The sequence below is a fragment of the Oryza sativa genome, chromosome 4 (genome assembly GCF_034140825.1).
Source record: "Oryza sativa Japonica Group chromosome 4, ASM3414082v1".
NCBI classification, from domain to species: Eukaryota; Viridiplantae; Streptophyta; class Magnoliopsida; order Poales; family Poaceae; genus Oryza; species Oryza sativa.
In genome coordinates this window covers 22,007,741-22,033,702 of record NC_089038.1, presented here as the reverse complement: position 1 = coordinate 22,033,702, position 25,962 = coordinate 22,007,741, and the positions used below count along the sequence as shown (strand labels likewise).

At 41.6% G+C, this 25,962-nt stretch overlaps 3 protein-coding genes and 1 long non-coding RNA gene across 11 annotated transcripts; 2 read left to right on the top strand and 2 right to left on the bottom strand.

Annotated features, from left to right (window-relative positions):
* Positions 1-17: 17 nt before the first annotated feature.
* LOC136356018 (uncharacterized) lies at positions 18-3,415 on the bottom strand. 3 transcript variants are annotated; one of them, XR_010740667.1, is made up of 6 exons: positions 3,128-3,415; positions 2,848-3,046; positions 2,687-2,745; positions 2,440-2,572; positions 2,185-2,325; positions 19-305 (listed from the first exon to the last, which is right to left on the bottom strand). It is a non-coding gene; the product is annotated as an uncharacterized lncRNA (long non-coding RNA). The 3 variants fall into 3 exon arrangements; XR_010740666.1 differs by lacking the exon at positions 3,128-3,415 and having other exon boundaries at positions 18-305; positions 2,687-2,854; XR_010740665.1 differs by lacking the exons at positions 19-305; positions 2,848-3,046; positions 3,128-3,415 and having other exon boundaries at positions 2,019-2,325; positions 2,687-2,821.
* Positions 3,416-3,788: 373 nt separating this feature from the next.
* LOC4335897 (psbP domain-containing protein 2, chloroplastic) lies at positions 3,789-5,224 on the bottom strand. The gene is made up of 3 exons (XM_015780379.3): positions 4,781-5,224; positions 4,471-4,626; positions 3,789-4,140 (listed from the first exon to the last, which is right to left on the bottom strand). The coding sequence occupies exons 1-3, from the start codon at positions 5,138-5,140 to the stop codon at positions 3,889-3,891; spliced, it is 768 nt and encodes a 255-aa protein (XP_015635865.1). The 5' UTR covers positions 5,141-5,224; the 3' UTR covers positions 3,789-3,888.
* A 2,151-nt stretch (positions 5,225-7,375) lies between these two features.
* On the top strand, positions 7,376-11,754 carry LOC4335896 (probable L-ascorbate peroxidase 7, chloroplastic). Of its 4 annotated transcripts, none has more exons than XR_001545413.2 (12): positions 7,376-7,699; positions 7,804-7,962; positions 9,060-9,180; positions 9,266-9,366; positions 9,485-9,572; positions 9,892-9,959; positions 10,056-10,142; positions 10,639-10,713; positions 10,802-10,879; positions 11,007-11,111; positions 11,312-11,384; positions 11,470-11,754. XR_001545413.2 is itself a non-coding variant. In NM_001402369.1 (11 exons), the coding sequence occupies exons 1-11, from the start codon at positions 7,523-7,525 to the stop codon at positions 11,330-11,332; spliced, it is 1,080 nt and encodes a 359-aa protein (NP_001389298.1). In that variant the 5' UTR covers positions 7,406-7,522; the 3' UTR covers positions 11,333-11,754. The 4 variants fall into 4 exon arrangements, 1 of the variants encoding a protein (NP_001389298.1); NR_175253.1 differs by having other exon boundaries at positions 7,406-7,699; positions 11,528-11,754; NR_175254.1 differs by having other exon boundaries at positions 7,406-7,699; positions 11,312-11,421; positions 11,528-11,754.
* Positions 11,755-14,004: 2,250 nt separating this feature from the next.
* Positions 14,005-25,312, top strand: LOC9271714 (kinesin-like protein KIN-7E, chloroplastic). Of its 3 annotated transcripts, XM_015780375.3 has the most exons (25): positions 14,005-14,585; positions 14,687-14,784; positions 15,555-15,644; positions 16,163-16,215; positions 16,409-16,474; positions 16,551-16,604; positions 16,782-16,841; positions 17,095-17,173; positions 17,470-17,537; positions 17,668-17,727; positions 17,836-17,940; positions 18,340-18,444; positions 18,577-18,684; positions 18,752-18,898; positions 19,113-19,295; positions 20,067-20,237; positions 21,648-21,884; positions 22,352-22,492; positions 22,623-22,748; positions 23,004-23,054; positions 23,153-23,200; positions 23,277-23,513; positions 23,617-24,294; positions 24,484-24,573; positions 24,812-25,312. In XM_015780375.3, exons 1-25 carry the CDS (start codon positions 14,197-14,199, stop codon positions 24,830-24,832), a joined length of 3,465 nt encoding a protein of 1,154 aa, XP_015635861.1. In that variant the 5' UTR covers positions 14,005-14,196; the 3' UTR covers positions 24,833-25,312. The 3 variants fall into 3 exon arrangements, with proteins under 3 accessions (XP_015635861.1, XP_066165487.1, XP_015635862.1); XM_066309390.1 differs by lacking the exons at positions 14,005-14,585; positions 14,687-14,784 and having other exon boundaries at positions 15,596-15,616; XM_015780376.3 differs by lacking the exons at positions 14,005-14,585; positions 14,687-14,784; positions 15,555-15,644 and adding an exon at positions 15,821-15,848.
* Positions 25,313-25,962: the final 650 nt, after the last annotated feature.

The window sequence follows — 25,962 nt, the reverse complement described above, 5'->3', positions numbered from 1 at the left end:
ACTATACAGATACAAAATTGCCTAAAATGTGATGAGTTGTTTTATGTCAGCACAGTTGAGCATGTTCGATTGCTACAAATTTAATTGCATTTATGCTGCTGGTACAGTATATAGAAAAATAGAAATAAAGATTTACTAACATATGGGCACGCACATTGCTTCATATTCAAACGTGGTGGGCCACCCGCGAAGCCATCTCCGTTGACTGGGCGAATAGAATATCCGCTGGTGCAAATATTTTTCCCCAAAATTGGATGCGGCTTGTATTATTATTGCAGCGTCCACACGTAGGCACGTAGCTGTTGCTGTCACAGAAACATCCAAAAGTAGCCTTTGAAATGTCAAGTGCTACGTAAGCTAAGAAAATTGAGCACGTTTCTTTCAGCGGAAGAATACTCCTTCACCTTCTCCAGAACAATAATGGTACAGTCAAGCCCCTTCACGTATTGGGTAAGGTAATGACGTACTGGTAATGTTATGATTATGAAATGTACGTACTAATACGCACAAATCCCTACATCAAATTAGTGCCTTTATAAAGTATTATACTATCACTAAAAATAATTTGAAACGTTTGGTATGAAAGGTAAATCAATAATTTAATAATACAATTATTAGGGATAACTTTATTATTTATGTTTTTTCTAGCTAGATCGATATGTGGTAATCCATTGCACTAGCATCACTCATATTGCATCTAAAAAGCCAAAAGAAAAAAATATTTAGTCACTACTAAATGACGATCATACCTATCCACATATTTTTTTTAAATAGTGTCCTATGTTTCTACTACAGATGCTAGTATAAGTAGATCTGAACTCTTTGATCAAATAAGATAACCGATTGGTTTCTACTAACAATAGAGAGCACCGTATTGGAGCTCTTTTATTTATCTTTTTCTTTTTTTAAAAAAAAGTAAGCAGGAGCACTGCTATTCATAAAACGGAATAAGTTTATAGATCTTTTATGCACCACTATAGTGCAGGGCTGAAAAAATGACTTGTACTATGCTGTTCTGTTCAGTAAATCAAGAACAAAAAGGAATATGGAAAAAAAAAAATCTCAAGTTCATGCGTGCATACATAGTGAGACAGCAAGCAGAACGTACCGTGCTAGTGTTACTCGCTATGCTTAAGGCCTGGTTTACTTCCTCAAATTTTTTTCCAAAAACATCACATCGAATCTTTGACACATGTATGAAGCATTAAATATAGATTTTTAAAAAACTAATTGTACAATTAGGGAGGAAATCGCGAGACAAATCTTTTGAGCCTAATTAGTCCATGATTAGCCATAGGTACTACAGTGACCCACATGTGCTAATAACGGATTAATTAGGCTCAAGAGATACGTCTCACGGTTTCCAAGCGAGTTATGAAATTAGTTTTTTCATTTGTGTCCAAAAAACCCCTTCCGACATCCAATCAAACATCCGACGTGACCACCTAAAAATTTTCTTTTCGCGAACTAAATAGGCCCTAAGTCAGTTGCTTTCTGAAGTGAATGTGTGAACGCCAGTAGCTTGCTAGTATCAAGGAGCAACCGAATCATACGAATGGAAGAAGCAAATTGAATGTAGCCACTGGTGCAGAACGGGTGGACGCATCCCTTCCACATGATGCTGTCATGCTAACGTGCCAACATGTTAATCTTCGGCAGAAATTTTCTAGTGCTACTCTTAAAAGTGGCATCCGATTTCACATCTAGGAGGGGAACGACAGCGTGTCGCTTTCTTCTGGGAGTAAACAAGAGAGAACCCGTTGACTACTATCAAAAATAAAAATTGCAAAAGATTGCAGATTGCGGCACAGATGCCTTCTCATTCATGATCCATTTCCAGCCTGCACTTCGAACCAATATGGGGGATGGATCATGGATGCATGGTTGTTGGTGGCAACTTGCAACAGCATAACCACCCACAAACAGGCCAGATTGCCAGAATGTTGTGTACAGCCATCCTACTCGTGTGTGAAGCATGTGAATCTGCTTTTGTTTTTCATGCCTAAAAGGTGTCACAATGATCAAAACCTATTTTCGCATTCTTTTTTTGTTCCATGGATGATTTTGAATTTAGGCAGCCACTGGTAGCATGTGTTTTCCCAAGTGAAAATGAAAGTAAACGTTCTTTAAGGAAGGAAGTAGATAAGTAAACGTTCTTTAAGGAAAGAAGTAGATAAGTCTTACTCCTTTTGAATTTCTCCCTGCCTTTTTATGGAAAAGGAGTATTCCTGGATGACTCTCTCATGGAGTCATGGAACGGTGGAAGATAGCACTGCATGCACCGATGCACGCTGTACCTGATCTGCTACTGAAGACCTGGTAATCCTGAAAACATATAAGAATTCAATGCGGTTATTTCAGCACTGCTCAATGCACTGTATTTTCCCAAGTGAAAATGAAAGTAAACTTTCTTTAAGGAAAGAAGTTGATAAGTCTTACGCCTTTTGAATTTCTCCCTGCCTTCTTATGGAAAAGGAGTATTCCTGGATGACTCTCTCATGGAACGGTGGAAGATAGCACTGCATGCATCTATGCACACTGTACCTGATCTGCTACTGAAGACCTGGTAATCCTGAAAACATATAAGAATTCAATGCAGTTATTTCAGCACTGCTCAATACACTGTATTTTCCTAAGTGAAAATGAAAGTAAACTTTCTTTAAGGAAAGAAGTTGATAAGTCTTACTCTTTTCAACTTCCCTGCTTTGAAAAAAGAACATTCCCGAATGACTATCTCGTTGAACTCTGTTAGTATAGAATTGCATGCAGAGTGTAACCGATATGCTCATGAAGACCTGGTAATTCTGAAAGGATACAAGGATGCAATGCTGTTATTTTAGCACTCACAATGCACTGTATTTAGGATGCTCATCGATGGAAGTGTGCACCTTCAAGCGGAATAATTTCCTTATATGTGCAGCAACATCCATATTGTCCTGAATCTTGAAAATAGCATATCCTGCTTAAACAGACAACTGTACTCGGAGAACAGGGAAATTGTTTAGGAGGAATAGCCTTTTTAGCAGCATCAATTGACATATCACTCCTGTACAAGTTTGCAAGAAAACATAAATTTGAGTATCATTTACATACAACATATTGCTAAGAAGAATGGGTTTAGACGTACCTATGCAGTTGAAGAGATCAAAGTCATCAAACCATTCTGCAAAGGTTCATAATAACTCTACTAAAGACGTGTTGTCATGCTCCGTTCTAGTTCAGATGTCCTATGGCCTCTCCAATGTATTTGAGTAGGCTACTGCTGTATTCAGCTTATACAGCTTTACAGAAACAACAAGTGCAACCGTAAGAAGCGCTTTTTAATATCCCAATTTCAAGCAGTTTGCAGGTCACAGAAGTCTTATTTGCTCACTGATTTGTCGAATCAAAACTTTAGTTGCAGTGCTCATTTTATCTGAATCAATCAAAGAACAGTTACCCAGATGAAGATTAAGATGGCTTTCTGATCTAATACTGATGGACAATGTCTCTTTTCTTCTCGCTATATTATGTCATGTGCAATGTCGGTTACAACGTTTAAATATAAGAAAGGACTTTGTATACAACATGAACCCCGAAAATATAGATAAATAATAGCATAGAAGCAACCGATATTTTACAACTTGAGTTACATTGGTTGTGATGCAAAAATGGGTTATTCAATGGAAGATTCCCTGGAATGTAGTATAAAACATGCTTCCATTTCCTTAAACAAAGGCTCCAAAGATGCTGAAATACTGATGACATATTTGGGAAACAGGTTATAATGTATTTCTAAAAATACCATATTAACACAAAGATACAGGCATTTCGATTAATGGTTGCAAAAGAACAATGTTATGGGAACAGACAAGAGAAAGGAATGCCTCTCCTGTTAAAAGAAAGCAACTATACAGAATCAAAAGAATGGAGAACTTGTTCAAGAACATTTCTAGTCTGGCTGTCCAAGGGCTTCTCCTGGCTATCCGAGTGGGCTATATTTAACAGATAGAGCTTCCTAGAAGCAACAAATGCAGCCGAAAATATCCTCTTCATCCCTCCCCTTGTACTATCCAGTAAGTATTCGATTTCATACACTGTCAGGCCATCATGGCCTGATCTCTCTTCAGCAGAAATAACCTCTGCAGATTTGGTGCTTTCCTGTATTAACGGAAAGGATTCAAACCAACTGTCGATACTAGCATTGAACTCCTCAAGTACAACTGATCCTTTACAGGCAATCATAAGCAAAACAATAAAATTAACTAAGTTGAGTTTTCACATAACTGTTTATTTACATATGCTACTGTCAATTTGTCACACAAGCTAAGCAACAATACAAGATGTATCACAGACCCCTATATGATAATTAATCAGCGTCCATCTAATCTAATTAGTAGTGCACTTCAAATGTGAAATCATGAAAAATCACTAGGAAATAGCATGGAGCTGACAAATTGCAATGTCCAAAAGGATCGTTCATGCATTTACCTTTTTCTTCTCAGCCTGAATCAGCCTTTCAGCGACAAATTGCGGTGTGCCAAACTCTGTCAGCGTCGATAGGCGGACGGGATTAACAACGATACCAATATTGTTACTCCCTTTCCCCTCCTGCTGAAAGAGCGCCGTCGCCCCGGCCTTCTCCACCTTCACCAAATCACGCCACAGAAACCTCAAAATTCACAGCTCCAATCCACACAATACCAGCGCATCAATTTCTACTGCATTGCACGATGCGTGCTCACGCAATTACCCTACGTTGCATTACCACATAGTTCAGAGTTCAGAGTGTTTTGCGTACCTTGGGCCACGAGACGGGCTTGAGCAGGGTGAAGCCCTCGTCCCGGTCAGTGTACCGCTCCAGTTCCAGTTCCAGTTCCAGTTCCAGCTCTCCCTCGCCCTCTCTCGCTTCTGCTTCATCGTCTTCCTTCGCGGATGCCACGGGGAGTTGCGGCGACGAGGCGGGGAACGGGGGGAGGGCGGCGAGGAGCAGCGAGGCGGCGGATGCCGCCCTTCTGGTGGTTAGCAGCGGAGGAGTGGTGGAGGAGGAGGAGGAGGAGGCGCGCTTGGGCGCGACGGAGTGCGGTGGAGGCGGGCGCTGGGCGCGGCCGGCGGGCCTCGGCGGCGGGCCGCGGCGGGGGCAGCCGACGACGAGCGGCATCGGTTTGTTGGTTGCTGTACGGTGCTCGTCGCCACCGGCGGCGGCTGCGCCTCCGCGCGTTATCGCCGTATGTGACACGTAGACACTGGCACACGTGGGCAACAGCCGGTTTGTCAATGGGCTGGGCCCATAGCGCTTTTCACCTTGTATTTACCTTATGGGCCAAAAGCTCTATGGGCCGGCTCAAGGCCTGCTGAAATGTTGGGTTAACTCATGGTTGACTTAGTCACAACAACTATAGACTTATGGGGTGAACGTGGAGGTTGATATCTTTCCTAACAATGAACTGATAAAGAGGGAAAGATATTGCAATATACTCATATATAAGAAGTTGTAGTAATGTACATGATAGAGTTAGTTTATGTCAAACTCGTGTAAAACTAAACTATGAATACGGAAGAGCACCACGCCAAAGTCATCCGCATGTTGTAGAAAATAGTCATTTCCGTTGACCCCACCACTCTTTTGGAGTTGAAAATGACAACGCGTGTGAAAGCTCAGCAACGAGGAATAATCCAAAACTACCAAGCAAGCACGTAGGCCTCGTTCGGAAGTGCTTCGGACAAAGATGAAGTACTGCTACCTCAGTTTTAGGTTATAAAACATTCTAACATTACCTATTTTTATAAAGATACTACATCCGTCCCATAAAAGTTACATTTCTAGCTAATTTAGGATAAAATAGTATGATTGAAAAATGACCACAATAACTTTATTTAATGAACCCACTGTATGCACACATTCCATATATACAAATGATTAAAAGGAAGTTTGAGAGAATAAACCCATATAATTAGCATACTTAACAAAATTACAAGCATTAACAGCCCAAATTACGTGGGATGGAAGGAAACTTATATAGATGAATTAATTGGTTAGGCCCAACATACTAGAAATACAATTTTTGTGGGACAAAGCCTTGGAGCTAGAAATACAATTTTTATGGGACGGATGGAGTATTAATAAATCTAGGCACACATATATATCTAGATTTATTAACATATATATGAATGTGGACAATATTAGAAAGTCTTATAATATAAAACGGAGGAAGTAACACATTAATGAAAAAATTATTAGCCTATAGTTAATTAAGTTAATTATTTTAAACTTTAAAAAGTAGATTTATTTGATATTTTAAAACAACTTTTGTATAAAATATTTCTATATTTAGCTGTTTAAAAAAATGCTAGAGAAAACCGATATAGGATCTGTTGTATTTCCTCCGTCGTAAAATATCTATAAAAATGCTACTTTGACTAACAAATATTAATAAAAATAAAATATTTTAAATAAAAAGAGCTGTGTATTATGATAATTTGTTTCGGGAGAATAGCCAATATGGTCCCTAAAGTTTCGCTTCTGGGTCATTTTAGTCCTTAATCTTTCTTATTGTCTAAATAAGTCCTTTAATTTTGTCACGTGGGCTGATATAGTCCTTGGTCCCACCAAAATCGCCACATGGACATGCCATGTCATATTCCTATGCAAAATCTATATGATTTGTCCAATTTACCCTTATATATATCATAGCAAAATAAAAAAATAAAAGGTTAAATGTAAGAGCAAAAGTATACCTCAAACGGTGAAAAAAAGGATGAGTATTTTTTTCCTATGGTTATGTCTAATTCACCCTTATATTTATTTTTCTATGATATACGTAAGGGTAAATTGGACAATTCATCATAGATTTTGCATGAATGATGACATGGCATATCCATATGATGATTTTGGTGGACCCAATGACTATTCTAGGACTTGTGATAAAGTTTAAGGATTTCTTTGGACCATTTAAAAGGTTAGGGACTAAACTGATCCTACGGAGAAACTTTAGGGACTAAAGCAACTATTCTCCCATTTGTTTCATAATAAATATAGTACCATCAATTTTACGTGATTGATTTTTTTATTTTTTATTAATAGCTAAAATTAAAAATGCTTGACTTAACCCTTAATATAACTGTACAACCGGACAATCGAACAACCGTGACGTGTCATCCTATCACGAGTACGACGAGTCACGGTCCAGCACGAGTGCACACACACACTGCACCAGTCACCGTTCTCAGTAGAGGTGTACTAGTAGACCGTATCACACGGCAGAAAACACCGCGCCGCCACCACCACCTGCGCCTCCCCTCCCCGGAAGCCGCCGAAAAGCCGCGCGGCCCACCACCACCACCGTCGCCGCGTCCGGCGCGGACTTTAAACCAAACCAAACCCCACTACTCCCCTGAGCACCAACGAACCGCGAAAAACCCCCTCGAAACCCAAGGCGGCGGGCGTGGTGGTGGACTGGACTTTTTTCACCTCACTCCGCCTCGTCCCCGCCCCAAAGGCCACGCTCCCCTCCCTCCCACCAACCCACCACCAGCGTCACCCATGGCGGCCCAGCGACTCGCCGCCCTCCACGCCGCCGCGCCGTCGGCCTTCTCCTCCACCTCCTCCGCCTCGCATGGCCGCCCCGCGGCGCGATCCAGCACCACCGCTCTCCTCCCGGTGGCCCTCCCGCGCGCCTCCGCCACCCTCCGCGCCGCACCTTCTCGGCTCCTCCCCCAGGTCCGTGTCGGCTCGGTCTTGGGTGGTGGTTGGGTTGGGGTTTGGGACGCCCTGGTTGTTTGTTGTTGTTGACTCGTGCTCTGGCTGTGTGTGTGTGATCGCAGGAGGCGAAGGCGGCGGGGAGCGGCAGGTCGGTGATGTGCATGGCGTCGGCGTCGGCGTCGGCGGCGTCGGCGGCGGTGGCGTCGGGCGCGGCGGAGCTGAAGGCCGCTCGCGAGGACATCAGGGAGCTCCTCAAGACGACGCACTGCCACCCCATCCTGGTATGATCTCGTCTCGTGTACACGCACCACGCGATGCGGCTTTGGTTGCTCCGAAACTTCTCCTTCATATCAGCATCACCATGTGGGAGATTTGATTCGGTAGCAGAGGAGCCATCTGGCCGATCGCCTTTGCAACCAAGGATTGCACATGAGAACAAACTCAGCTCGGAGACAGCGATGTTATGAGTTTGTGAACACACTGAATTTTCTCTCTGGAGACAGTGATGTCATGAATCTGTGAACACACTGAATATGCTCTCTGGAGCAATGCTGGAATTTAACATCACGAGGAAGTAATTTCATGACCAGCTTGCCTCTCAAATAGGATTTTGACCTCTAGAAATAGCGTATTGTCGTAAATCACCAATGTGTAACGACAGTTCAATTGTTAAGTCTGATCTCATCTGTACTGACGAGTAGGTTGCACATGTCACAAATGGCTTGTGAGAGTTAAGAGTTGTATTGAAAGTTTGAAACTATAAATTCATTCATCACGTATCCTATCATCATTTATTGTTTGTGGTGATAACTGATACTAACACTTGCAGCAGCTTTTCCCAGTGAGACTATCAAGTATCATGTGAGTTACTCTGTCCGTTCTCAAATATAAGTATTTCTAGCCAGAAATGCTTACATTTAGGAACGTAGGTCGTGCTTGTGTAAATTGTTAGGCTGTGTTCAATTAGTTATCAGATGGTACAAGTAAATTCTAAGGAATTAGGCAATATGAATGCGGCGTTGAATAATTAATGACAGCAGAACAACATTATCATAGCACTAGGACATAAGTCCAGTTCATTGGTTATTTCCATGCTATTTTACCTTCATATGGTCATGGCTATGATATGCCAGCTTGCTGAAGTTAAAGGTGTTAATAGGGCTGCCATTTATCCAAATAATCACCATTGACTGAACTTGTACTGTCGTACATTTTGAATTTGCAAATACTGAATGCAATGCAACGGGGGTAGACCACGGCACCATTTCCTATTGTTTAGTTCCATTCAAACCCTTGCATGTGCACAATCAATTGGCTTTCTACTCCAGTTTCTCTATATCCACGGTGGTTAAAATGTTATTCCTTTGCCTGCATGAAGGTTCGTCTTGGATGGCATGATTCCGGTACGTATGACAAGAATATTAAAGAGTGGCCACAACGAGGTGGAGCTAATGGAAGCTTGAGATTTGATGTTGAGTTAAAACATGGAGCCAATGCTGGTAACATTACCTTTTCACGATTTCGTTTCCTTGTTGCTTGTAAGTGTACTTTCAGCAACTAAAAATCCTGATTGAATTATTGAAGGGCTGGTAAATGCTCTAAAGCTTGTCCAACCTATCAAGGACAAATACCCAAATATCTCATATGCGGATTTATTCCAGCTGGCAAGTGCTACAGCAATTGAGGTCTGATCCCCTCACGCCCCCAAAAAATAATGAAAAATGAAGTACCTAACTAGTCTGGTTTTAATGTACGAACACTATATTCTACCTTAATGATCCATTTTTGTCAAACTTGTACTAGGAAGCTGGTGGTCCAAAGATTCCAATGACATATGGACGGATTGATGTCACAGGTCCTGAGCAGTGTCCACCTGAGGGGAAGCTTCCCGGTTAGCAACTTATGTTTCACTGGATTTTCCAAAACACTAACATCTGTACTGATATCCTGTCTTGCTTACTTCATAATTGTTCTTTTTAATTTTTAAATGTAAAGGTTCCTATGTACATTGTCTCTCATCAGCTTAATATATCAACCGACCTTATTTTTTCCCTTGGAAAATTATGGGATAGTTTTTATTGCCACGCTAACAGGCATAAAACTGTTCTTACATATAGGGGTATTTAGGAAATATTGCACCAGCATCATACTCAATCCCTTAAAACTGATGCTTGCTAACTTTCAGTTATCCTTCCCTTTTGGTTGCTCAGATGCTGGCCCAAGTGCACCTGCGGATCACTTGAGGAAGGTATTTTACAGGATGGGTCTTGATGACAAGGTGTGCAAATGAGATTCTAGTTAACCAGATGTTTTCCCATTTGCTTTGTTTTATGTGATGTTGAGTTGCATGTGCCCCGCGATGCTGTGCCTACAGGAGATTGTTGTGCTGTCTGGAGCACATACACTTGGAAGGTCCAGACCTGAACGGAGTGGCTGGGGGAAACCAGAAACGAAATATACTGTATGTTCTTCTTATCTTTATTTTCTTATGTGAGAACCGAGTTTTGAGCATGATCTCAGTTCTATCCACTGTTTCAATGTATTCCCATGTTAAGTCTATCATTGCATATCATGTCATCATTTTTGCAACAAGGAGTCAAGGACCACTTAGTACTTCATGATGTTTTATGCTTTCAGTACTTAATGTCTCTGCTTAAATTACCCTTATTCCTCAGGAAAGAAACTACGTGTATTAATTTCAAGATGTGTACATAGCTACAGACTAGAGTAAATCAGAACTCCATACGTTTTAGATATTTTTCCTTGGCCTCTGCTCCGATGGTTTTGGCTGAAGGATGTACTTTTTGCTCACATAATCTCTATATATTCTCTGCAAAATATCGTGCCGCCTCTGCAACTCCATGAAGCAACATCAACTCCAAGTGCATTTGTCTTTATGGTTAGACTGGATTGGACAAATCTTGAGCTTTTTCACCTTTTTTTTCTTACTTTTTCAGAAGAATGGCCCTGGTGCACCTGGTGGGCAATCGTGGACAGCTGAATGGCTTAAGTTTGATAACAGTTATTTCAAGGTACGTGCCACTTTTCCCTTATTCTTCATGTCGGATGATTCATATGATTTTGCATGATGTGAGCTGGTGCCTGGTGGCAATACTGCAGGAGATAAAAGAGAAAAGAGATCAGGATCTCCTGGTCTTGCCTACAGATGCTGCATTATTTGAGGACCCAACATTCAAGGTGAATAATGCTTAAACTGTACTCTCACTTCCCGAAATAAACCAATCTCGTACTAGGATATGTCAGGATCATTTGAAAATTGAAATAATTATTGAACTAACTGTCTGAGAATTCACCGCACATTCAGGTCTATGCAGAAAAATACGCAGAGGACCAAGAAGCATTCTTTAAAGACTATGCCGGAGCTCATGCTAAACTGAGCAATCTGGGTGCAAAATTCAATCCTCCTGAGGTGAGTGATAACATCTTGTCCTTAGTTTTCCTTTCCACAACACGCCACTCTTGACCGACTGGGCCACAGTTAGTAGAGATAGTTTATCCGACAAACCACTGCCAAGTTGTTTTTACCCCCGATGACTAGCGCCCAATCCTAGTCCGTGGTCCTTCTGTTGTGGCAAACTGAGAGTATGTGACTGTTTGGTTGTCCTGCAGGGATTCACGTTGGACGGTTAATGCGATGCGCATGAGCCAGATCGCTGAAGTGGCCAACCACTTTTACAGAAAGGTCTATATACTCTACTACCCCATCCACCTCCCAATTTGTAGGTTCATGTCAGCTGTTCTACTTACTCGATACTGTGATTCAACAGAAGGTTCGCTCGGTTCTTGGCTAAAATGATTCCAATCTGCTATTTATCTTGCTCGTAGGATCAAGAGAGAAACACTACACAATCCAATTTCCTGCTCCAACGTTGTGTCATCATTCCAGATGAAGCTTTTCCTGACCACGAGTCATATTGGATTTGGAAACTGAGTATTCGAATAAAAAAACAGACTGGCTAGAGAGGCAAATTTGAGCCGAACTTGCGGACCAAATTCGACGAGAAACCAAAAAGAAAAACATTTTAATACTATTCTTTACTTATTATGCTTTACTCGTCCTGTCATTTTTTTAGCTGTACCAGCCAGATGCTCCCCCGACCACGGGGGCAGCAGATCTGCAGACTGCAGCACACACACCACAGGGGCCAGGGCACGAGTAAATTCCCGTTCGGCGAGTGCTCTTGGATTTTGTCCGCTACGGGCACGAAGAATCTTTTGGTGCACTGCCGTGCCGTGCAGTGCTTGGGCCCATGGACCCGGTCCACAGTCCGCGCCACCGGGTACGGCCCACCGAGATCGGGAGCGCCGGAGTGGCTGCCTGGTGGGCGCCCACCGAGCCACCACCACGCAGGAGAGAGTCTACAGGGTTTTTGCTAACGGGACGCCATTAAGGGCAGCAGTGGATTGGATTAAGACATTGATTACTAGGCGTTCGTGAGTGATGGGGCATGGGGGCTATGCTATGACGCTGGGCAAGTGGTGGTCGCAGCGGCAGGGTCTCACGTGGTGGCCACGTGCCGGGTATCGAGGGAGCCCGCTGCTTTTGTGGTGGAGCGAGCCAAGTGCCCAAAATTACATACAAACTTCAAAGAGCCTCTCCCCCCACGCTAGGCGCAGGTTCTCTCGTGTCTCCTGTCACTTTCCCGGTGATGGTAAGCGTGCTTACCGCTTCTCTCCCGCCCAAATTGACCCAAATCGATTTCGACTTCTTTTCTATCTACAGGGAAATGCTACTGCACAGCACTACTTGTATTACGGTACACTGCTGTAGTGCTGTAGGATTACCGTGTTTATATGTCCATGAACTGTGCGTATTGTTTACGGAGTAAATGCATTGCAAAGTCAGAAACGATTAGGATGCCATGTGCTGGTTTAATTAAACAACCATTGCGCAATTAGGAGTAGTTTTCAATCGGTTACAGTTTGTTGTGTTTTTTTTTTTGTGTTTGACTATGACGAAGTAGAGATTTATGAATGCGAAAATAAGATTAGATCGTGCAACATATTAGTGTGAAAATAAAAGATGCTATGCATGCAACTATAATTATAAAGAGTGAAGATACCGACATTCACGTATGGTTCATTTTGTTCGAGGAAGCAAACCTTTACTACGAGGTGATCTATCGTAATTTTAATGGATAGTGACTACCGATTTTTTGGTTGGTATACTAAGGTTGTCATTTGCAATTTTTTTTTGCCACACCTTATTTAAAGTTCATGAGGTGTGGTGCCAAGAGAAAAGAGAGAATCTTACCACAAGTATAACTGTAAACCAAATAAGTAGTGATCAACTTGATCAAACTCGTTCAATATAAGATGTAGCAACCTTGGGCTACATGTGACATTAAACCTTACACAATGCATGTAGTGAATGTCGACGGAGGATACTTGTAGACCGGATATAGAGGGTATTGGGGTATGCTGGTACGAGGATCTACGTAATACGACATCAAGCAAACAGAAAACAGAGATTATACTGGTTCAGGCCCCTTAATAGGCAATAGCCCTAATCCAGTTGATATGGGATTATATGATGGAAGTCACAAATTACAAAGGGAATAATGGAACTCGATGATACCGACGAGATCATAGTCGAGTTGATTCGACTAGATCACCCGACGACTTGGCTCCTGTAGGCTCCGGCTTCATAGGCTATGGTGGTTATCTTGGCTATGAGATTTGATGTTTTAGGTCCTCCCAGGGGGTCATTTTTATATCGCAGGTCAGGCGGTTTCCAAGTAGAACTCGGAGACATCGGACCCTGCACGATACAGTGACGACCATCGATGGACTTCGTGATGAATTTCCTTAGCGTATACAGAGAACGTCTGTACACGCGCAGATATACCATATTGCTGTATAGCGTATATCTAAGGGTAGAGGATATGCCTTATCTGTAACCCTGACAGTGAACTCGTCACCCACCCATAAAACCTAACCAGCAGAATATAAAATAACCCCTCACTCCATTTTCTATTTTTCACTAATTCAAATAAGTGATAATTATATGTGGTGAACGAGCCGCCTATGTTTTCACTGCATTTTTATTTTCAACACATGTAGATAAATATCAGTCACTAACAAATGCTACTCGTTCTCCAAGCTCAACGATGTGGATGACTCTACCTGTGGTCCCTGAACACGTTGCTACTACGAATATCTTTTTTTTTTTAGAAAAAATGAAAACAACGAGGCTGCTCGTTAGACGTTGCGATCCCGATAAAGACGGCGGTAAGCGCACCTCCGGTGGTCAAACCCCCCCAAACCCCCACAGAAAACTTGAGCGCTTTTTAGACCAAAGCACCAAAAAGGCGGCACAAACCCAAATCGACAAAAGACGCCACGGTGACCCAGGCGCCCCTCCGAGGAAGACGACGACGGCTGCCTGCCTAGCCAAAGCGAGAAGCCCACGAGCTCGCGGCAAACCAACCTCGTGCTCGCCCAAACCCTAGCCGCCGCCCCGCACCTACCTACCCCGGGGCTCCGCCGCCGCAATGTCGTCGTCGTCGAGGCCGGGGCGGGCCAGCATCTCCCCGTTCCGATCCCGCCGCACGTCGGCGGCGGGGGGCGGGGCGGGGGTGGCGGCGGCGGCGCATCCTCCTCCGGCGAGGACGTCGTCGGGGGGGCGACCCTCGACGCCTTCCTCCTCCTCCTCCGCCGCCGGCGGTGGCCGGCCCACTACCCCGTCGTCGTCGTCCGCCGGTGGCCGGCCCACCACCCCCTCCGCGGCGTTCGCGCGGTCCACCACCCCGTCCTCCGGGAGGCCGACGACGCCCTCGTCGGCCTCCTCGAGGGCGGCCGGGAGGGCGCCGCCCGTCGCGGCGGTGGACGCGGCCAATGCCAAGGAGAACATCATGGTCACCGTCCGCTTCCGGCCCCTCAGGTGCGCTGCTGCTGCTGGTTCGATCGCTCTGTGGGTATGGGAGTCCCCTGGGCTTTGTTGGGTTTTTGGTCGTCACGGTGTCTCCGTGTTTCGTGGTGTAGTCCTAGAGAGATCAACAAGGGGGACGAGGTGGCGTGGTACGCCAACGGCGACAACATGGTGCGCAACGAGTACAATCCGAGTATCGCCTATGCTTTTGGTTAGTGATCTTCAACTCATCCTATATAAAACATTCGAAATGATGATAAGCAGTTGTACTCCATAAAAGGAGGGAAGGAAGCAATCTAATATGGGATTTCCTTTTGGAAATGAGGATGACATTACTTGGCAATTAAAAGCTGGCTCTAGTGGAATCGAGGCATACCGTAAATGAGTATTATCAGTTTCAGCGGTAGATTGTTACAGCAATATATTCTGGTAGTACAACATAGAAAAACTACTTAGGCTGCACATGGGAAGAATGACATGGCGGCATTGTAGCTGTATAATATGTCTTACTTTGGTTGGTCAAGGTTGCTATATAGAATGCAAGATCAAGAGCACCAGATCATGATGAAACTTGCATGATCGTTAGTACAAGTGCATCAGGCGGTAAGAAGTTAATATGTTATTGTTTTGAATCTGAGTGTTATGATACTGAGGGTCTGTTTGGGAGAGCTTAAGATTCTGAGAAGCAGCTGCTGAGAAGCTAGCTGGTGAGAATCTGGAGAAGCTGGCTTCTAGTTCATTTTCCAGATTTTACAACTACAGATTCTCAGAATCTGGGTAAAAAGCTGGACTGTTTGGGGGAGCTTCTAGCAACTGGAGATTCTAGGAGAAGCTGCAGCTGCTAGAAGCTCCCCCAAACAGGCCAGACTCTGTTCCCAACAAAAGGATGAGAGCCCTAGAATTTACAAGTTACAACTGGTGACATGTGATATCTCTGCAGTTTATTAAAACCATTTTTGTTGTATGTGTTCACCTTTTCAGATAAAGTTTTTGGCCCTGCTACTACTACTCGTCATGTATATGATATTGCTGCTCAGCATGTTGTAAGTGGTGCTATGGAAGGAATCAATGGTACTTTCAAGTCTCCTTTTGGTTCTTAAAACATAGTACTAAATACTTTCAAACCGTAAGTGCAAAGTTACTGAACTAGGAACTGTCCATTGTTACATAGCTATGAACATTTCCAAGTCGTAAATATCAGGATTCCGATGCCACCTTTACCCCCTCCTCTTTGAAAGAAATCATCTCCCAAGGCTGCTGAGATGAGGGCCCTAGGTAGGATTATTTTTGTGTTGGTAGGATCAGATTATAGTTACAATGGCAGGAATGCAAGATAATTTGATAACGTCGTTATATGAAGATTGTAACACATAGGAACATCATTATACCATTCTGTGCCTAAGTGTCATCAGAACCAGAATTCACTGATAATATTTTAGGATATTATGAGACAGATCATAATCCTGACAAACTTGGCCTCTACTTTTTGCTAGGACTTAAAGCATTGGTAGTTGATGATGTTTATTTTTGTCTCTTACTCTAGTATATGTAGTTTATTCAGTTCAGTAATATTGTTCTGTTCCTTGTAGGCACTGTTTTTGCGTATGGTGTAACTAGTAGCGGTAAAACTCACACCATGCATGTAAGTATCAGTACCGTTGTTATGCTTATGCATCTGTTCTCTTTCATGCATCTAATACATGCCAATGTGTTCTTATTCATTAAACGCGAGACATCTCTATTTCATATAGCTAGTATCCTGTGTATATTTTTTTAATGACTATCGCTTCAATTTAATTACCAATTATTTTTTTTACGACACACTCGAATTACAGGGGGAACAAAAATCACCTGGAATTATCCCATTGGCAGTGAAGGATGTTTTCAGCATTATTCAAGATGTAATCTGTTCATTTCTCTGTGAACAATTAAAATGGTTGGGATCGTATGACAATATTATTTTTTTGTTCACCTCAGACACCTGGACGAGAATTTCTTCTACGAGTTTCATATCTTGAAATATACAATGAGGTACTTCTATTGCCAAGCCCTGTCTTTGTTTCACACTAATGTGCAAAGATGTGTTACCTATTTAGTACTTACTTACCCTGTAGAAGCCAATATGTTTCCAATCCGTATTCGTATAAGTTTGAAGTCATGTGATCCATAACTTGCGCTCACTCTTTTTGTTGCCTTGATCACTTCTAGGTTATCAACGATTTACTTGATCCAATTGGACAAAATCTCAGAATTCGAGAAGATGCACAGGTACCTAACGTTTGATGCAATATATTTTATGATCACACAATCATGTCCATTAATGTTACACAGAAAAACAAGTCAAACTATATGATTTTTTATTTTACGTTCTTAACACTGATTGTTGCATATTTCACTTAAAAGTTCTTGGTTTACTACGCCTATTGATTGATTTGTTTCCTTTTTTTAACTCATTTCTGATTCCTCTCTAAAAAGAGTGTTGTAACCAATACACTGTACCCTCATTCTTTTATTCACTCAGGGAACTTATGTGGAAGGGATAAAAGAAGAGGTTGTTTTATCACCTGCACATGCACTCTCTCTAATAGCATCTGGCGAAGGTACTTATTTCTTTCTACTGTACATCCTTTTTTCGTTCCCTCAAATATCATTAGTTGCACCCCAATGATTTATTCAGTTACATGGAGATAACTTTTTGCTATTTTTTATCTTGCATAAATTTCAAACCCACAGTATAAGGTGCTCTCCAAGAATGCATTTATATATTTTTTTTCTCCATGTGTGCGTGCCATGTTATTTTTTTTGGACTCCTGGCATTTCCTTGAATGTTATATCTTCATATACGTTGAAATTGTTAAACTTGAACTTAGTTACAGATGCCATTGCTTTCTGGCAGAGCATAGACATGTTGGCTCAAACAACTTCAATCTTGTCAGCAGTCGGAGCCATACTATCTTCACATTGGTACCCTCCCTCGCTCTCTCTCTCTCTCTCTCTCTCTCTCTCTCTGGGTGGTGGTGTTAGGTTGCTCCATTCATACATAAAGTTTTTGCTGAGGTAGAATTGCTTAACTTTAGACTCTAACACTACGCAGACTATTGAGAGTAGCCCCTCTGGTGAGAATGATGAAGGAGAAGTCAAATTGTCTCAGTTGGTAATGCCTCTTTCCAGTTTACTTATAGTTTCATTCAATCGTCTTAAGCATTGTCTATAGGTATATGATACTTAGGTTGAAACCTCTGTATCTTCATGCTTTCATCAGAATTTGATTGATCTTGCTGGGTCTGAGAGTTCCAAGACTGAAACAACTGGATTACGACGCAAAGAAGGTTCATACATAAACAAAAGTCTGCTCACCCTTGGAACTGTAAGTATTTCATGCTGTTATGGAGTTCCTTTTTGAACGATTTTATGAACTTTATGACCTATTTCATTGAGCTTTACCAAGTCTCCCTGGATTAACTTGCAGGAAATGGCCCGTTTCACAAATATTGCTACCATTTTTCCATGCATTTTTTACCTGATTGCTAGCTATATATATTTTTACTAGTTCCAGTAGGAATGATGCCATGCCTTAAAAATGATACTTTCAACTAATTCCAACATCCAGAAGGTGGCAAAATGTGCATTTGAAAAACACTGCCATGTGAAACAGCACTTTAGTTGTCAAATATGATTAGCTTCCAGGAATTGATAAGAAATGGTCACATTTTTGTTCACTTAGTTTTTGTTCTTGTCCTAAATTAACAATGGAATTTTCCTGCAGGTAATTGCTAAACTTACAGATGGTAAGGCTACCCATATTCCTTATAGAGACTCAAAGCTCACACGCTTACTTCAGTCCTCTCTTAGTGGGCATGGGCGCATTTCTGTGAGTGAATCTTTAATTCTTCGTGAAGTTTCCACATATATCCTGCCATAAAGAGTTCCCACATATTTGTGTGGGGCCACAAACCTACAGAAACATATGCTTACTACTTTCTGAATTTTATCTTTGTTACAGCTTATTTGCACAGTTACCCCTGCTTCCAGCAACAGTGAAGAGACACATAATACATTAAAATTTGCCCACAGGAGCAAGCATATAGAAATAAAGGCTTCTCAAAATAAGGTAAGAATCATTATACTATATGGTGCTTAATTGCTTATTACTGATGTTTATGCATTTATCTTATCAGATAATTGATGAGAAGTCTTTGATAAAGAAGTATCAAAAAGAGATAACCTGCTTGAAAGAAGAGCTGCAGCAACTAAGACGTGGTATGATGGGTAATGGGTACATTCCTCCAACAGATCAAGAGGATCTTGTTAGCTTAAAACTGCAGGTTTGTTTTCTTTTTTTTACCATCTTTGTCAGATAAGTTAGCTTTTATGACCTGCAGGTGAATATATTCTATACAATATTGTGCTAGATAGCATCCAAGGACTGGGAGATTGAATTCATCCCTTGTACCTTTGGATTAGTTCTTGCTATTACCTTGATGGCCATCGTTGCATCCAAGATGATTAGTTCTACTTTTTATTCTTTCTGCGTGATAGCTTGAAGCTGGTCAAGTGAAACTCCAGTCAAGGCTAGAAGAGGAGGAAGAAGCAAAAGCTGCATTGATGGGTAGAATTCAGAGGTTAACAAAATTGATATTGGTATCAACGAAAAGTTCCATATCCTCAAATGTTTCAGGAAAGGCTAGCCTCCGTCGACGGCATTCATTTGGGGAAGATGAGGTTTATAAACCCAAGCTCTTTTTCCTTCTTTGTTTGGCTGCATCATCTTATTCTTTTAGTTCAGCTTAGAGCAATATCTTTTAAGAATTACAGCATTAAGTTTTCTCTTGAAAAAAGAAGAGTTACTGAGTTGCAACAAGTGTTCTAGAATTTAGAAATAGTGCAGGTGTGAAAAAATATGATAGTGATACCTCTTTTCTGATGTATCTCCGTTTTCTTATCATGGTAAAATTTCTTATCTTGTTGTAGCTTTTACTGCTACATGTAACATTGGGATTATATGATGTGATTTTGCACCTTGCCACTTACTAATACACAACCTACTAGCTCCTTTTGCATTATAATTTAGCTAAAACGGTTTCCAAGATAATAGAAACCCACTATTTATGAGGTGATGTTCTGGTACCTCCTAACAACTTCAGAACTACTCAACGATATCATGAGGGAGGTCTGTTCTAAGAACACATAATGTATGTGTGTAAACTACATAGTACAAAATTTGCAAAGCATCAAACTGAATGGACTGAAAAACTGTTCTATGTGCAACAAAGAACTGATCTGTTCTTAGTCATATTTAGCTGAAATGGGTAGTCATCACTCATTAAACTGAATAGAGCCTGAAAAATTGTTATCTGTGCAATGAGAACAGATATTTAGCTGAAATGGTTAAATATTAAACTGATTGGAGCATGGAAAAAATGCATTTTGGTTTTGCCACTGAACAAAGCACTACTCTTGCATTGGAGTACCTGAATTCTATCTTAATTGTAGCTTGCTTATTTGCCTGATCGGAAGCGGGAGTACTCCATGGAGGATGATGATGTTAGTCTCGATTCAGAGTTTTCTGTTGAAGGAAAACTTGATTCTAACAATCCTGATGAGTCACTGAGGTTTGATAGAAGGAATCGCAGACGGGGAATGCTTGGTTGGTTCAAACTAAAGGTGATTTTCTCTATGGATTATAAATACAACGAAGAGAGGCAGTCTATGCTGCTCAGTTCCATTTTCTGTTTTCACCTAGCAAAAGGTTTTGCGCTTGCAACGGCAGACAATTCTGCCTGTATATTTTTAAAAAGGATTATAGGTGGCTTTATTGGATATGTCTTGAACCAGTCTATTATTAAAAGTGTCTGTTTCATACATGCTACCTCCAGTTAAATTTGATTAAATTGAATAATATAGTTCAACCATATTTCGAATATTAGAAAATTAGATAAGTACATCTCAAAGATGTGTGAATTGGAAACTGTCGTAGGTGGCTTTGTGATCGTTGCAACACATGTTATGGTATTTTCCAACTTGGTGATCTTTGCAGTGGTATCAAGCAAAATATCATGAATAAATTGGACTTACTTGCTTAGTACTTTATTTATATCAAAAAATGTGAAATAAAAATATACTCTTTTGGTCAGGTGCAATAAAGGCTAGTAGTCCTGCTAAAGCTGTAAATGCTTGTGTTGTTGTCAACGTCCTGGGGGCAAGGTTTAGAATTCTAGTGCCAGATCATCTTCAGCTGCAAGAATAAACCAAGTATTTGAATAAATTAAATAAGACTAGCTAATATCTGATCATTAGAATTGAGTAGAGATAATATTGGTTTGTATCCTATCAGTTTGTGCTTCCTTATCTCTAATGAAAGTTGTTTGGAGGTGCCTGCTACATAAATGTTTGTTCTCTTCTAGTTTGGGTGCAAAGAAGTCATCCAAAAGTACCTACACCAAAATTGGTGAATCTGAGCCTCTTGCTTGCAGAGATCAAATCATGTCAAGCTATGTGAAGGACTCACATTCCTATGATCCTATCTATACTTATTTCCACTTAAATCGTTTCAAACCTGGAGGATTTTCTTCGGATGGGTCTACTTATATATGGATGTCTTGGAAGATCCTTTATGATACATGGGATCATCTATGTGTCTCATAAATTTATTACCTACGGCTTGCTTGCAGGACGCTCAATGTTACTCTTTTGTGCATGATAGCTTTAATGCGCTAGTTTAATGAGAAAAGAAATGAGTTTCAAGGTGGGCCATCTTGGTCTTCCGTTGAGTTCTTAAAAAAAAAAGTGGTCAGCTTTGCATGTAAGGAGACTCAGGATTATTTTGTTTCTTTTTTAGTTTAAGTTTATGTTATCATCTACTTGATGTTCATTTCATGAGCACTCAGCTAGTACATTGTTCCCACTTGTTCGGTGCAGCTAACTGCTCAACTGAAATTTTTAGTGGTGATATAGCTTGATGAGTTATCAAGAATTTCTTAACCCAGAGTAATTATCTATAGAAATTTATCTGAATTAATATTTAATTTTGTAATTTTTTTTGAATGGTCTAACGTTGTAACTTAACTTATGCAGAAGTCAGATCAACTGTCAGGACTGTCGACTAGTGTAGACAGTGAAAGCACAGCCAGCGGCTCACCTTCCTTTTCTAGATCATCGCAACAAAAACACCCGCTTCTTGACCTGAAGGATGGTCGAAGAAAATCTATGACTAGGAAAGGAGATGACCCAGCACTTACTGATTCTTTTCCAGGGAGGACTCAAGCAGGTGATTTATTTAGTGCTGCATCTAGAGCACGGCACCATCTTCCGGTGAGTCAGATTTCTAACTGGTACACTCTTATGAGTTTCACTTTCACCTCTTTCTCTCAATAGACTTTGCTTTCCACTTCCATATCGAGTTATCAACATTTCGTTCAAGCCTTCCCTCAACTAGCTGCTTGGTCTGTTGGTTGGATCAAGCTCTCTTCTGGAATACGAAAGGAATGTGGAAGATTGTAATGTAGCATGGTAGGTCCAGGATCGATGCTTTGCTAGAGGATAGCGCCTTTTGGGGGGCCTGCAGGCCTCCATTCTGACCTTCTGGGCCTGTTGCTCATTGAGGGCATTGCAGTTCAATTTCCACACTAAAGTTAGCTGTGCGACTTTGGATTTGGGTCTGATGCTGAGATGGAATTTTGATTCCAGTGGTGCATATCTGACCCAGTGACTCCTACCTGTTTTGGTAGGTTTTGCTATATTCACTGATTTTGACACTGACTGACATGCTACATGTATAGAGTGGAACAACTATCGTGGATCAAATTGATCTTCTTCAAGAGCAGGTTAAAATGCTGGCTGGGGAAGTTGCACTTTGTACAAGCTCACTCAAAAGGTTGTCAGAGCAAGCTGCAAACAATCCTGATGATTCACAAATTCAGGTAAACCTATGTCATAATCCTTTCTGACCTATTCTTTTGTAATCATGTTTCTTCGGCAGCTTGGTTAGCCTCAACTATAATACATTTCAAAAGGCACTTAGTGTTTTTTTTTATTATCCCCTTTCTGCAGGAACAAATTGAAAAATTGAAAAATGAAATTGACGAAAAGAAATCGCATATACGTGTGCTGGAGCAGCGTATGGCGCAATCATTGGAAACTACCGAAGACCCAGCTATTAGGACTGAAATGTCCCAGGTAATACTTGTTAAATGGCTACATGATAAACCAGGAGGTTTAATTCTATCTTTGATTGGCTGGTGCCAACTTCATAAAGATTGATGTTTGGGCATATTGTAGTTATGTTTTTGTTTTAAGTATGTCTACCCTTTTTCCCTTGATCGTTTTGCTCTCCATTCTATGTGCTGATGGTATGCTAGAATATTTTGTGTTTTGATGGCCATTATCTATGTCAATGATCTGAATATTTCGTGTAATCTGATGTTCTCACAGACCTTTTCAAAGTTAAGCACACAATTGAGCGAGAAGACATTTGAGTTGGAGGTTTGTTCTAGTGCACATGTTAGCTAATAGTCGTTTCTTCATATGATATTTATGTTTGGATAATTACCATTCTCTTTCTGGTTCGGTGGTTTGTCTAGATCATGTCTGCAGATAATAGAATTCTTCAGGACCAGCTACAAGCAAAGGTGAGCAGAGGGTGGGACTTATTATCTAATCGCTGTTCAACAGATCAATTCGATTTCACTTTTTGTACCCAAATAGGTATCAGAAAATGCAGAACTCGTAGAAACAGTTGCTCAACTGAGGCAAGAAATTGATAATCTGTTGAAGACTGCCAAAAACGAGGATAATGTGGCTAGTATGCAGTCAAGTGAGCCATCAAGTACAAGCAGCAATCCTAGGGATCTGGCAAATGAAGTTGCAAGTCATTCAAAAATGCCCTCTAGAACAACTGAAGATCATACGGAGTCACCACTGAAATCTCAAGTGCTCTTGCAGGTAAAATTAATATGCCCCTAAGTTCATCACCGATAATTTAGTCTGTCTGCATTCATATTCTTTGATTATCTGTTACCTGAAAACCAAGAAATCGATGCTGCAGGCTGCAGAAATCGAGAATTTGAAGCTAGACAAGCTGAGGTTGGCAGAAGAGAAAGATGGGCTGGAAATTCACAGTCAAAAGCTGGCTGAAGAATCATCCTATGCTAAAGAATTGGCAGCTGCCGCTGCAGTTGAACTAAAGAACTTGGCAGAAGAAGTTACGAGGCTTTCTTATGAAAATGCAAAGCTGAATGCAGATTTAGCTGCAGCAAAAGATCAAACAAGGAGCAGTATCCAGAGTGACACAAAACGCCGTGATCAGGAGAATGGAATCTTTGTAGAGGAGCTGCAGAAAGAGTTGGTTGCTAGCTGTCAGAGGGAGGCTGTGTTAGAGGACACATTGTCCCAAAGGGCCCGAAGAGAGAGTGAACTTCTAAAGGTTATTGAAGATGCAAAATGCCATGAGCATGATTTGGAAAATGAACTGGCAAACATGTGGATGCTTGTTGCAGAGTTAAAGAAAGAAAATTCTCAGGAGGACTTGTTCCAATTCAAGGCAACACAAAATGGCTATCATTCATCGAAGAGTGATACTGGCAGGATGATGAGTGGAATGGAAGCTTCAGATAATAGGAACTGGGATGGTGTCAGTGTCAGCACTTATGAAGAAGCAAAAGCGGCATACAATGTTCAAAGAAGGCGCTGCAAAGAGTTGGAAGGCATTGTTTCCAGATTGAAGGTGATCCAAATTATATTCACCAAATTATATTCACCCTTGAAGTAATTATTCCCACAGCAAACTGGATAGCTCTGCTTGCATCTACGCTCCACAATTTCTTTTTTTTTTGTTCCCTTCCTGCAGATATACCTGAAATGCATCTAGCCATCGTGCTTCTGCTCTTATGATGCTACTGTGAACTTTTTTCAGGGCGAGGATCTAAGAGGCTTAGATGTCAAAGTCCTGGAAGAGTTACAAAATTTTCATGTAGAAGCGTTGTCAAAGATTTGCCAAGAAAAGGTATTGTTTCTATTCCCGCCATCGACATTATTATGTTGTTTTTCCTTACCTTTGGGGGTTTCCTGCCAACCGCATTGCAACGCACACATGAGTATGAACGTGCAGACCGCAGATGCGCCGATCAGTATATGCTAAGCTTGGACTAACATACGCACATTAGCTCCTGAAATTTATTGGGGTTTTGTTTGCAAAGTATCTTTCTGCCCCTGCTTGGCTCATCTTCATTTATGCTTCACAGATGGCAAATCAGGTGCTATAGCAGGGCGAGGTCACAGCTTTGCAGTTGCCCTCCAATTCATCAGCTGACGTTGATCCATTCACACCACACCACACAATACTCCAGCAGCCGAAGCAGCACTGACGATTCTAGTACAACGGAGTTTAAGCAATCTCATGGAAGTGGAATGTGGTTATGCCTTCTGACTGTCAGCCCTGGTGCTAATCCGCAGTATGCTGCCCCCTTCTTGTACAGCTTCATTTGACTTAGGAAGATCGTAGCACGGTTACTGTATTTACTTAGGGACTTAGGTACGATTGACGCCCAAGGCGTGTAGCCAAGCCGTACATCTCCTTGTGGAGACAGCCGAACGGACTGTACCGTGGTTTTTTTTCGCGTACACTCGTAGTTGTAGCCTGTAGCAAAGCTGCAGTTTAGTACTAGTACTAGTAGTCGTCTTGGTGTTTATTTGATGTTTAAATAGCGTATGCATATATATACCTGACGCTGTACTTTATTGAATGCGGGATTGACTTGAGCGGTTAAAAGCCGGACCGTGGTCTCGCCGGAACAGCGGTACGGGCTCTCCCATTGACCCAGCGTCGGTTACGGATGACGCGACGTGACAGCTCGTGCGCTCTGCGCAAATTTGGCGGAGTAGGTGGCCGTTGCGTCGCCCGCGCGTGGCTGCGTAAGCGGAAGCGGAAGCGCCCCGTTTCTGCGGTGGTTCTGGATGGACTCCAGCCTTGCCATAGCACGATATCATCATTGTAGTTGATTACCAATGGTGGTTACTGAGAAATCTCGCGTAAGTCTGTGTTCTTAGTTCAGTGTAAAGTTTAGATTTTAGTTAAAATTGGAGATGATGTAACTGAAAAGTTTTGTGTGTATGACAGGTTGATGTGATGGAAAAGGACTGAAGTTTGGCACAAAACTTTTCAGGTCACATCATCTCTAATTTTAACCAAAATTTAAACTTTACGCTGACGTAAACACAGCCAATGTCTTCAGTTCACAACAAACAGAAGCCGCGTGAAGGTCTTTGCAAGGTCTTCGGTTCACAACAAACGCTGATGACATATTGACAGAGCTTCACTGTGCACCGGTCAATCACGGTGTCCTGTTGATCGCTGATCGGAACTTGGAATCATTCGCCTGAGACATGGCATTAA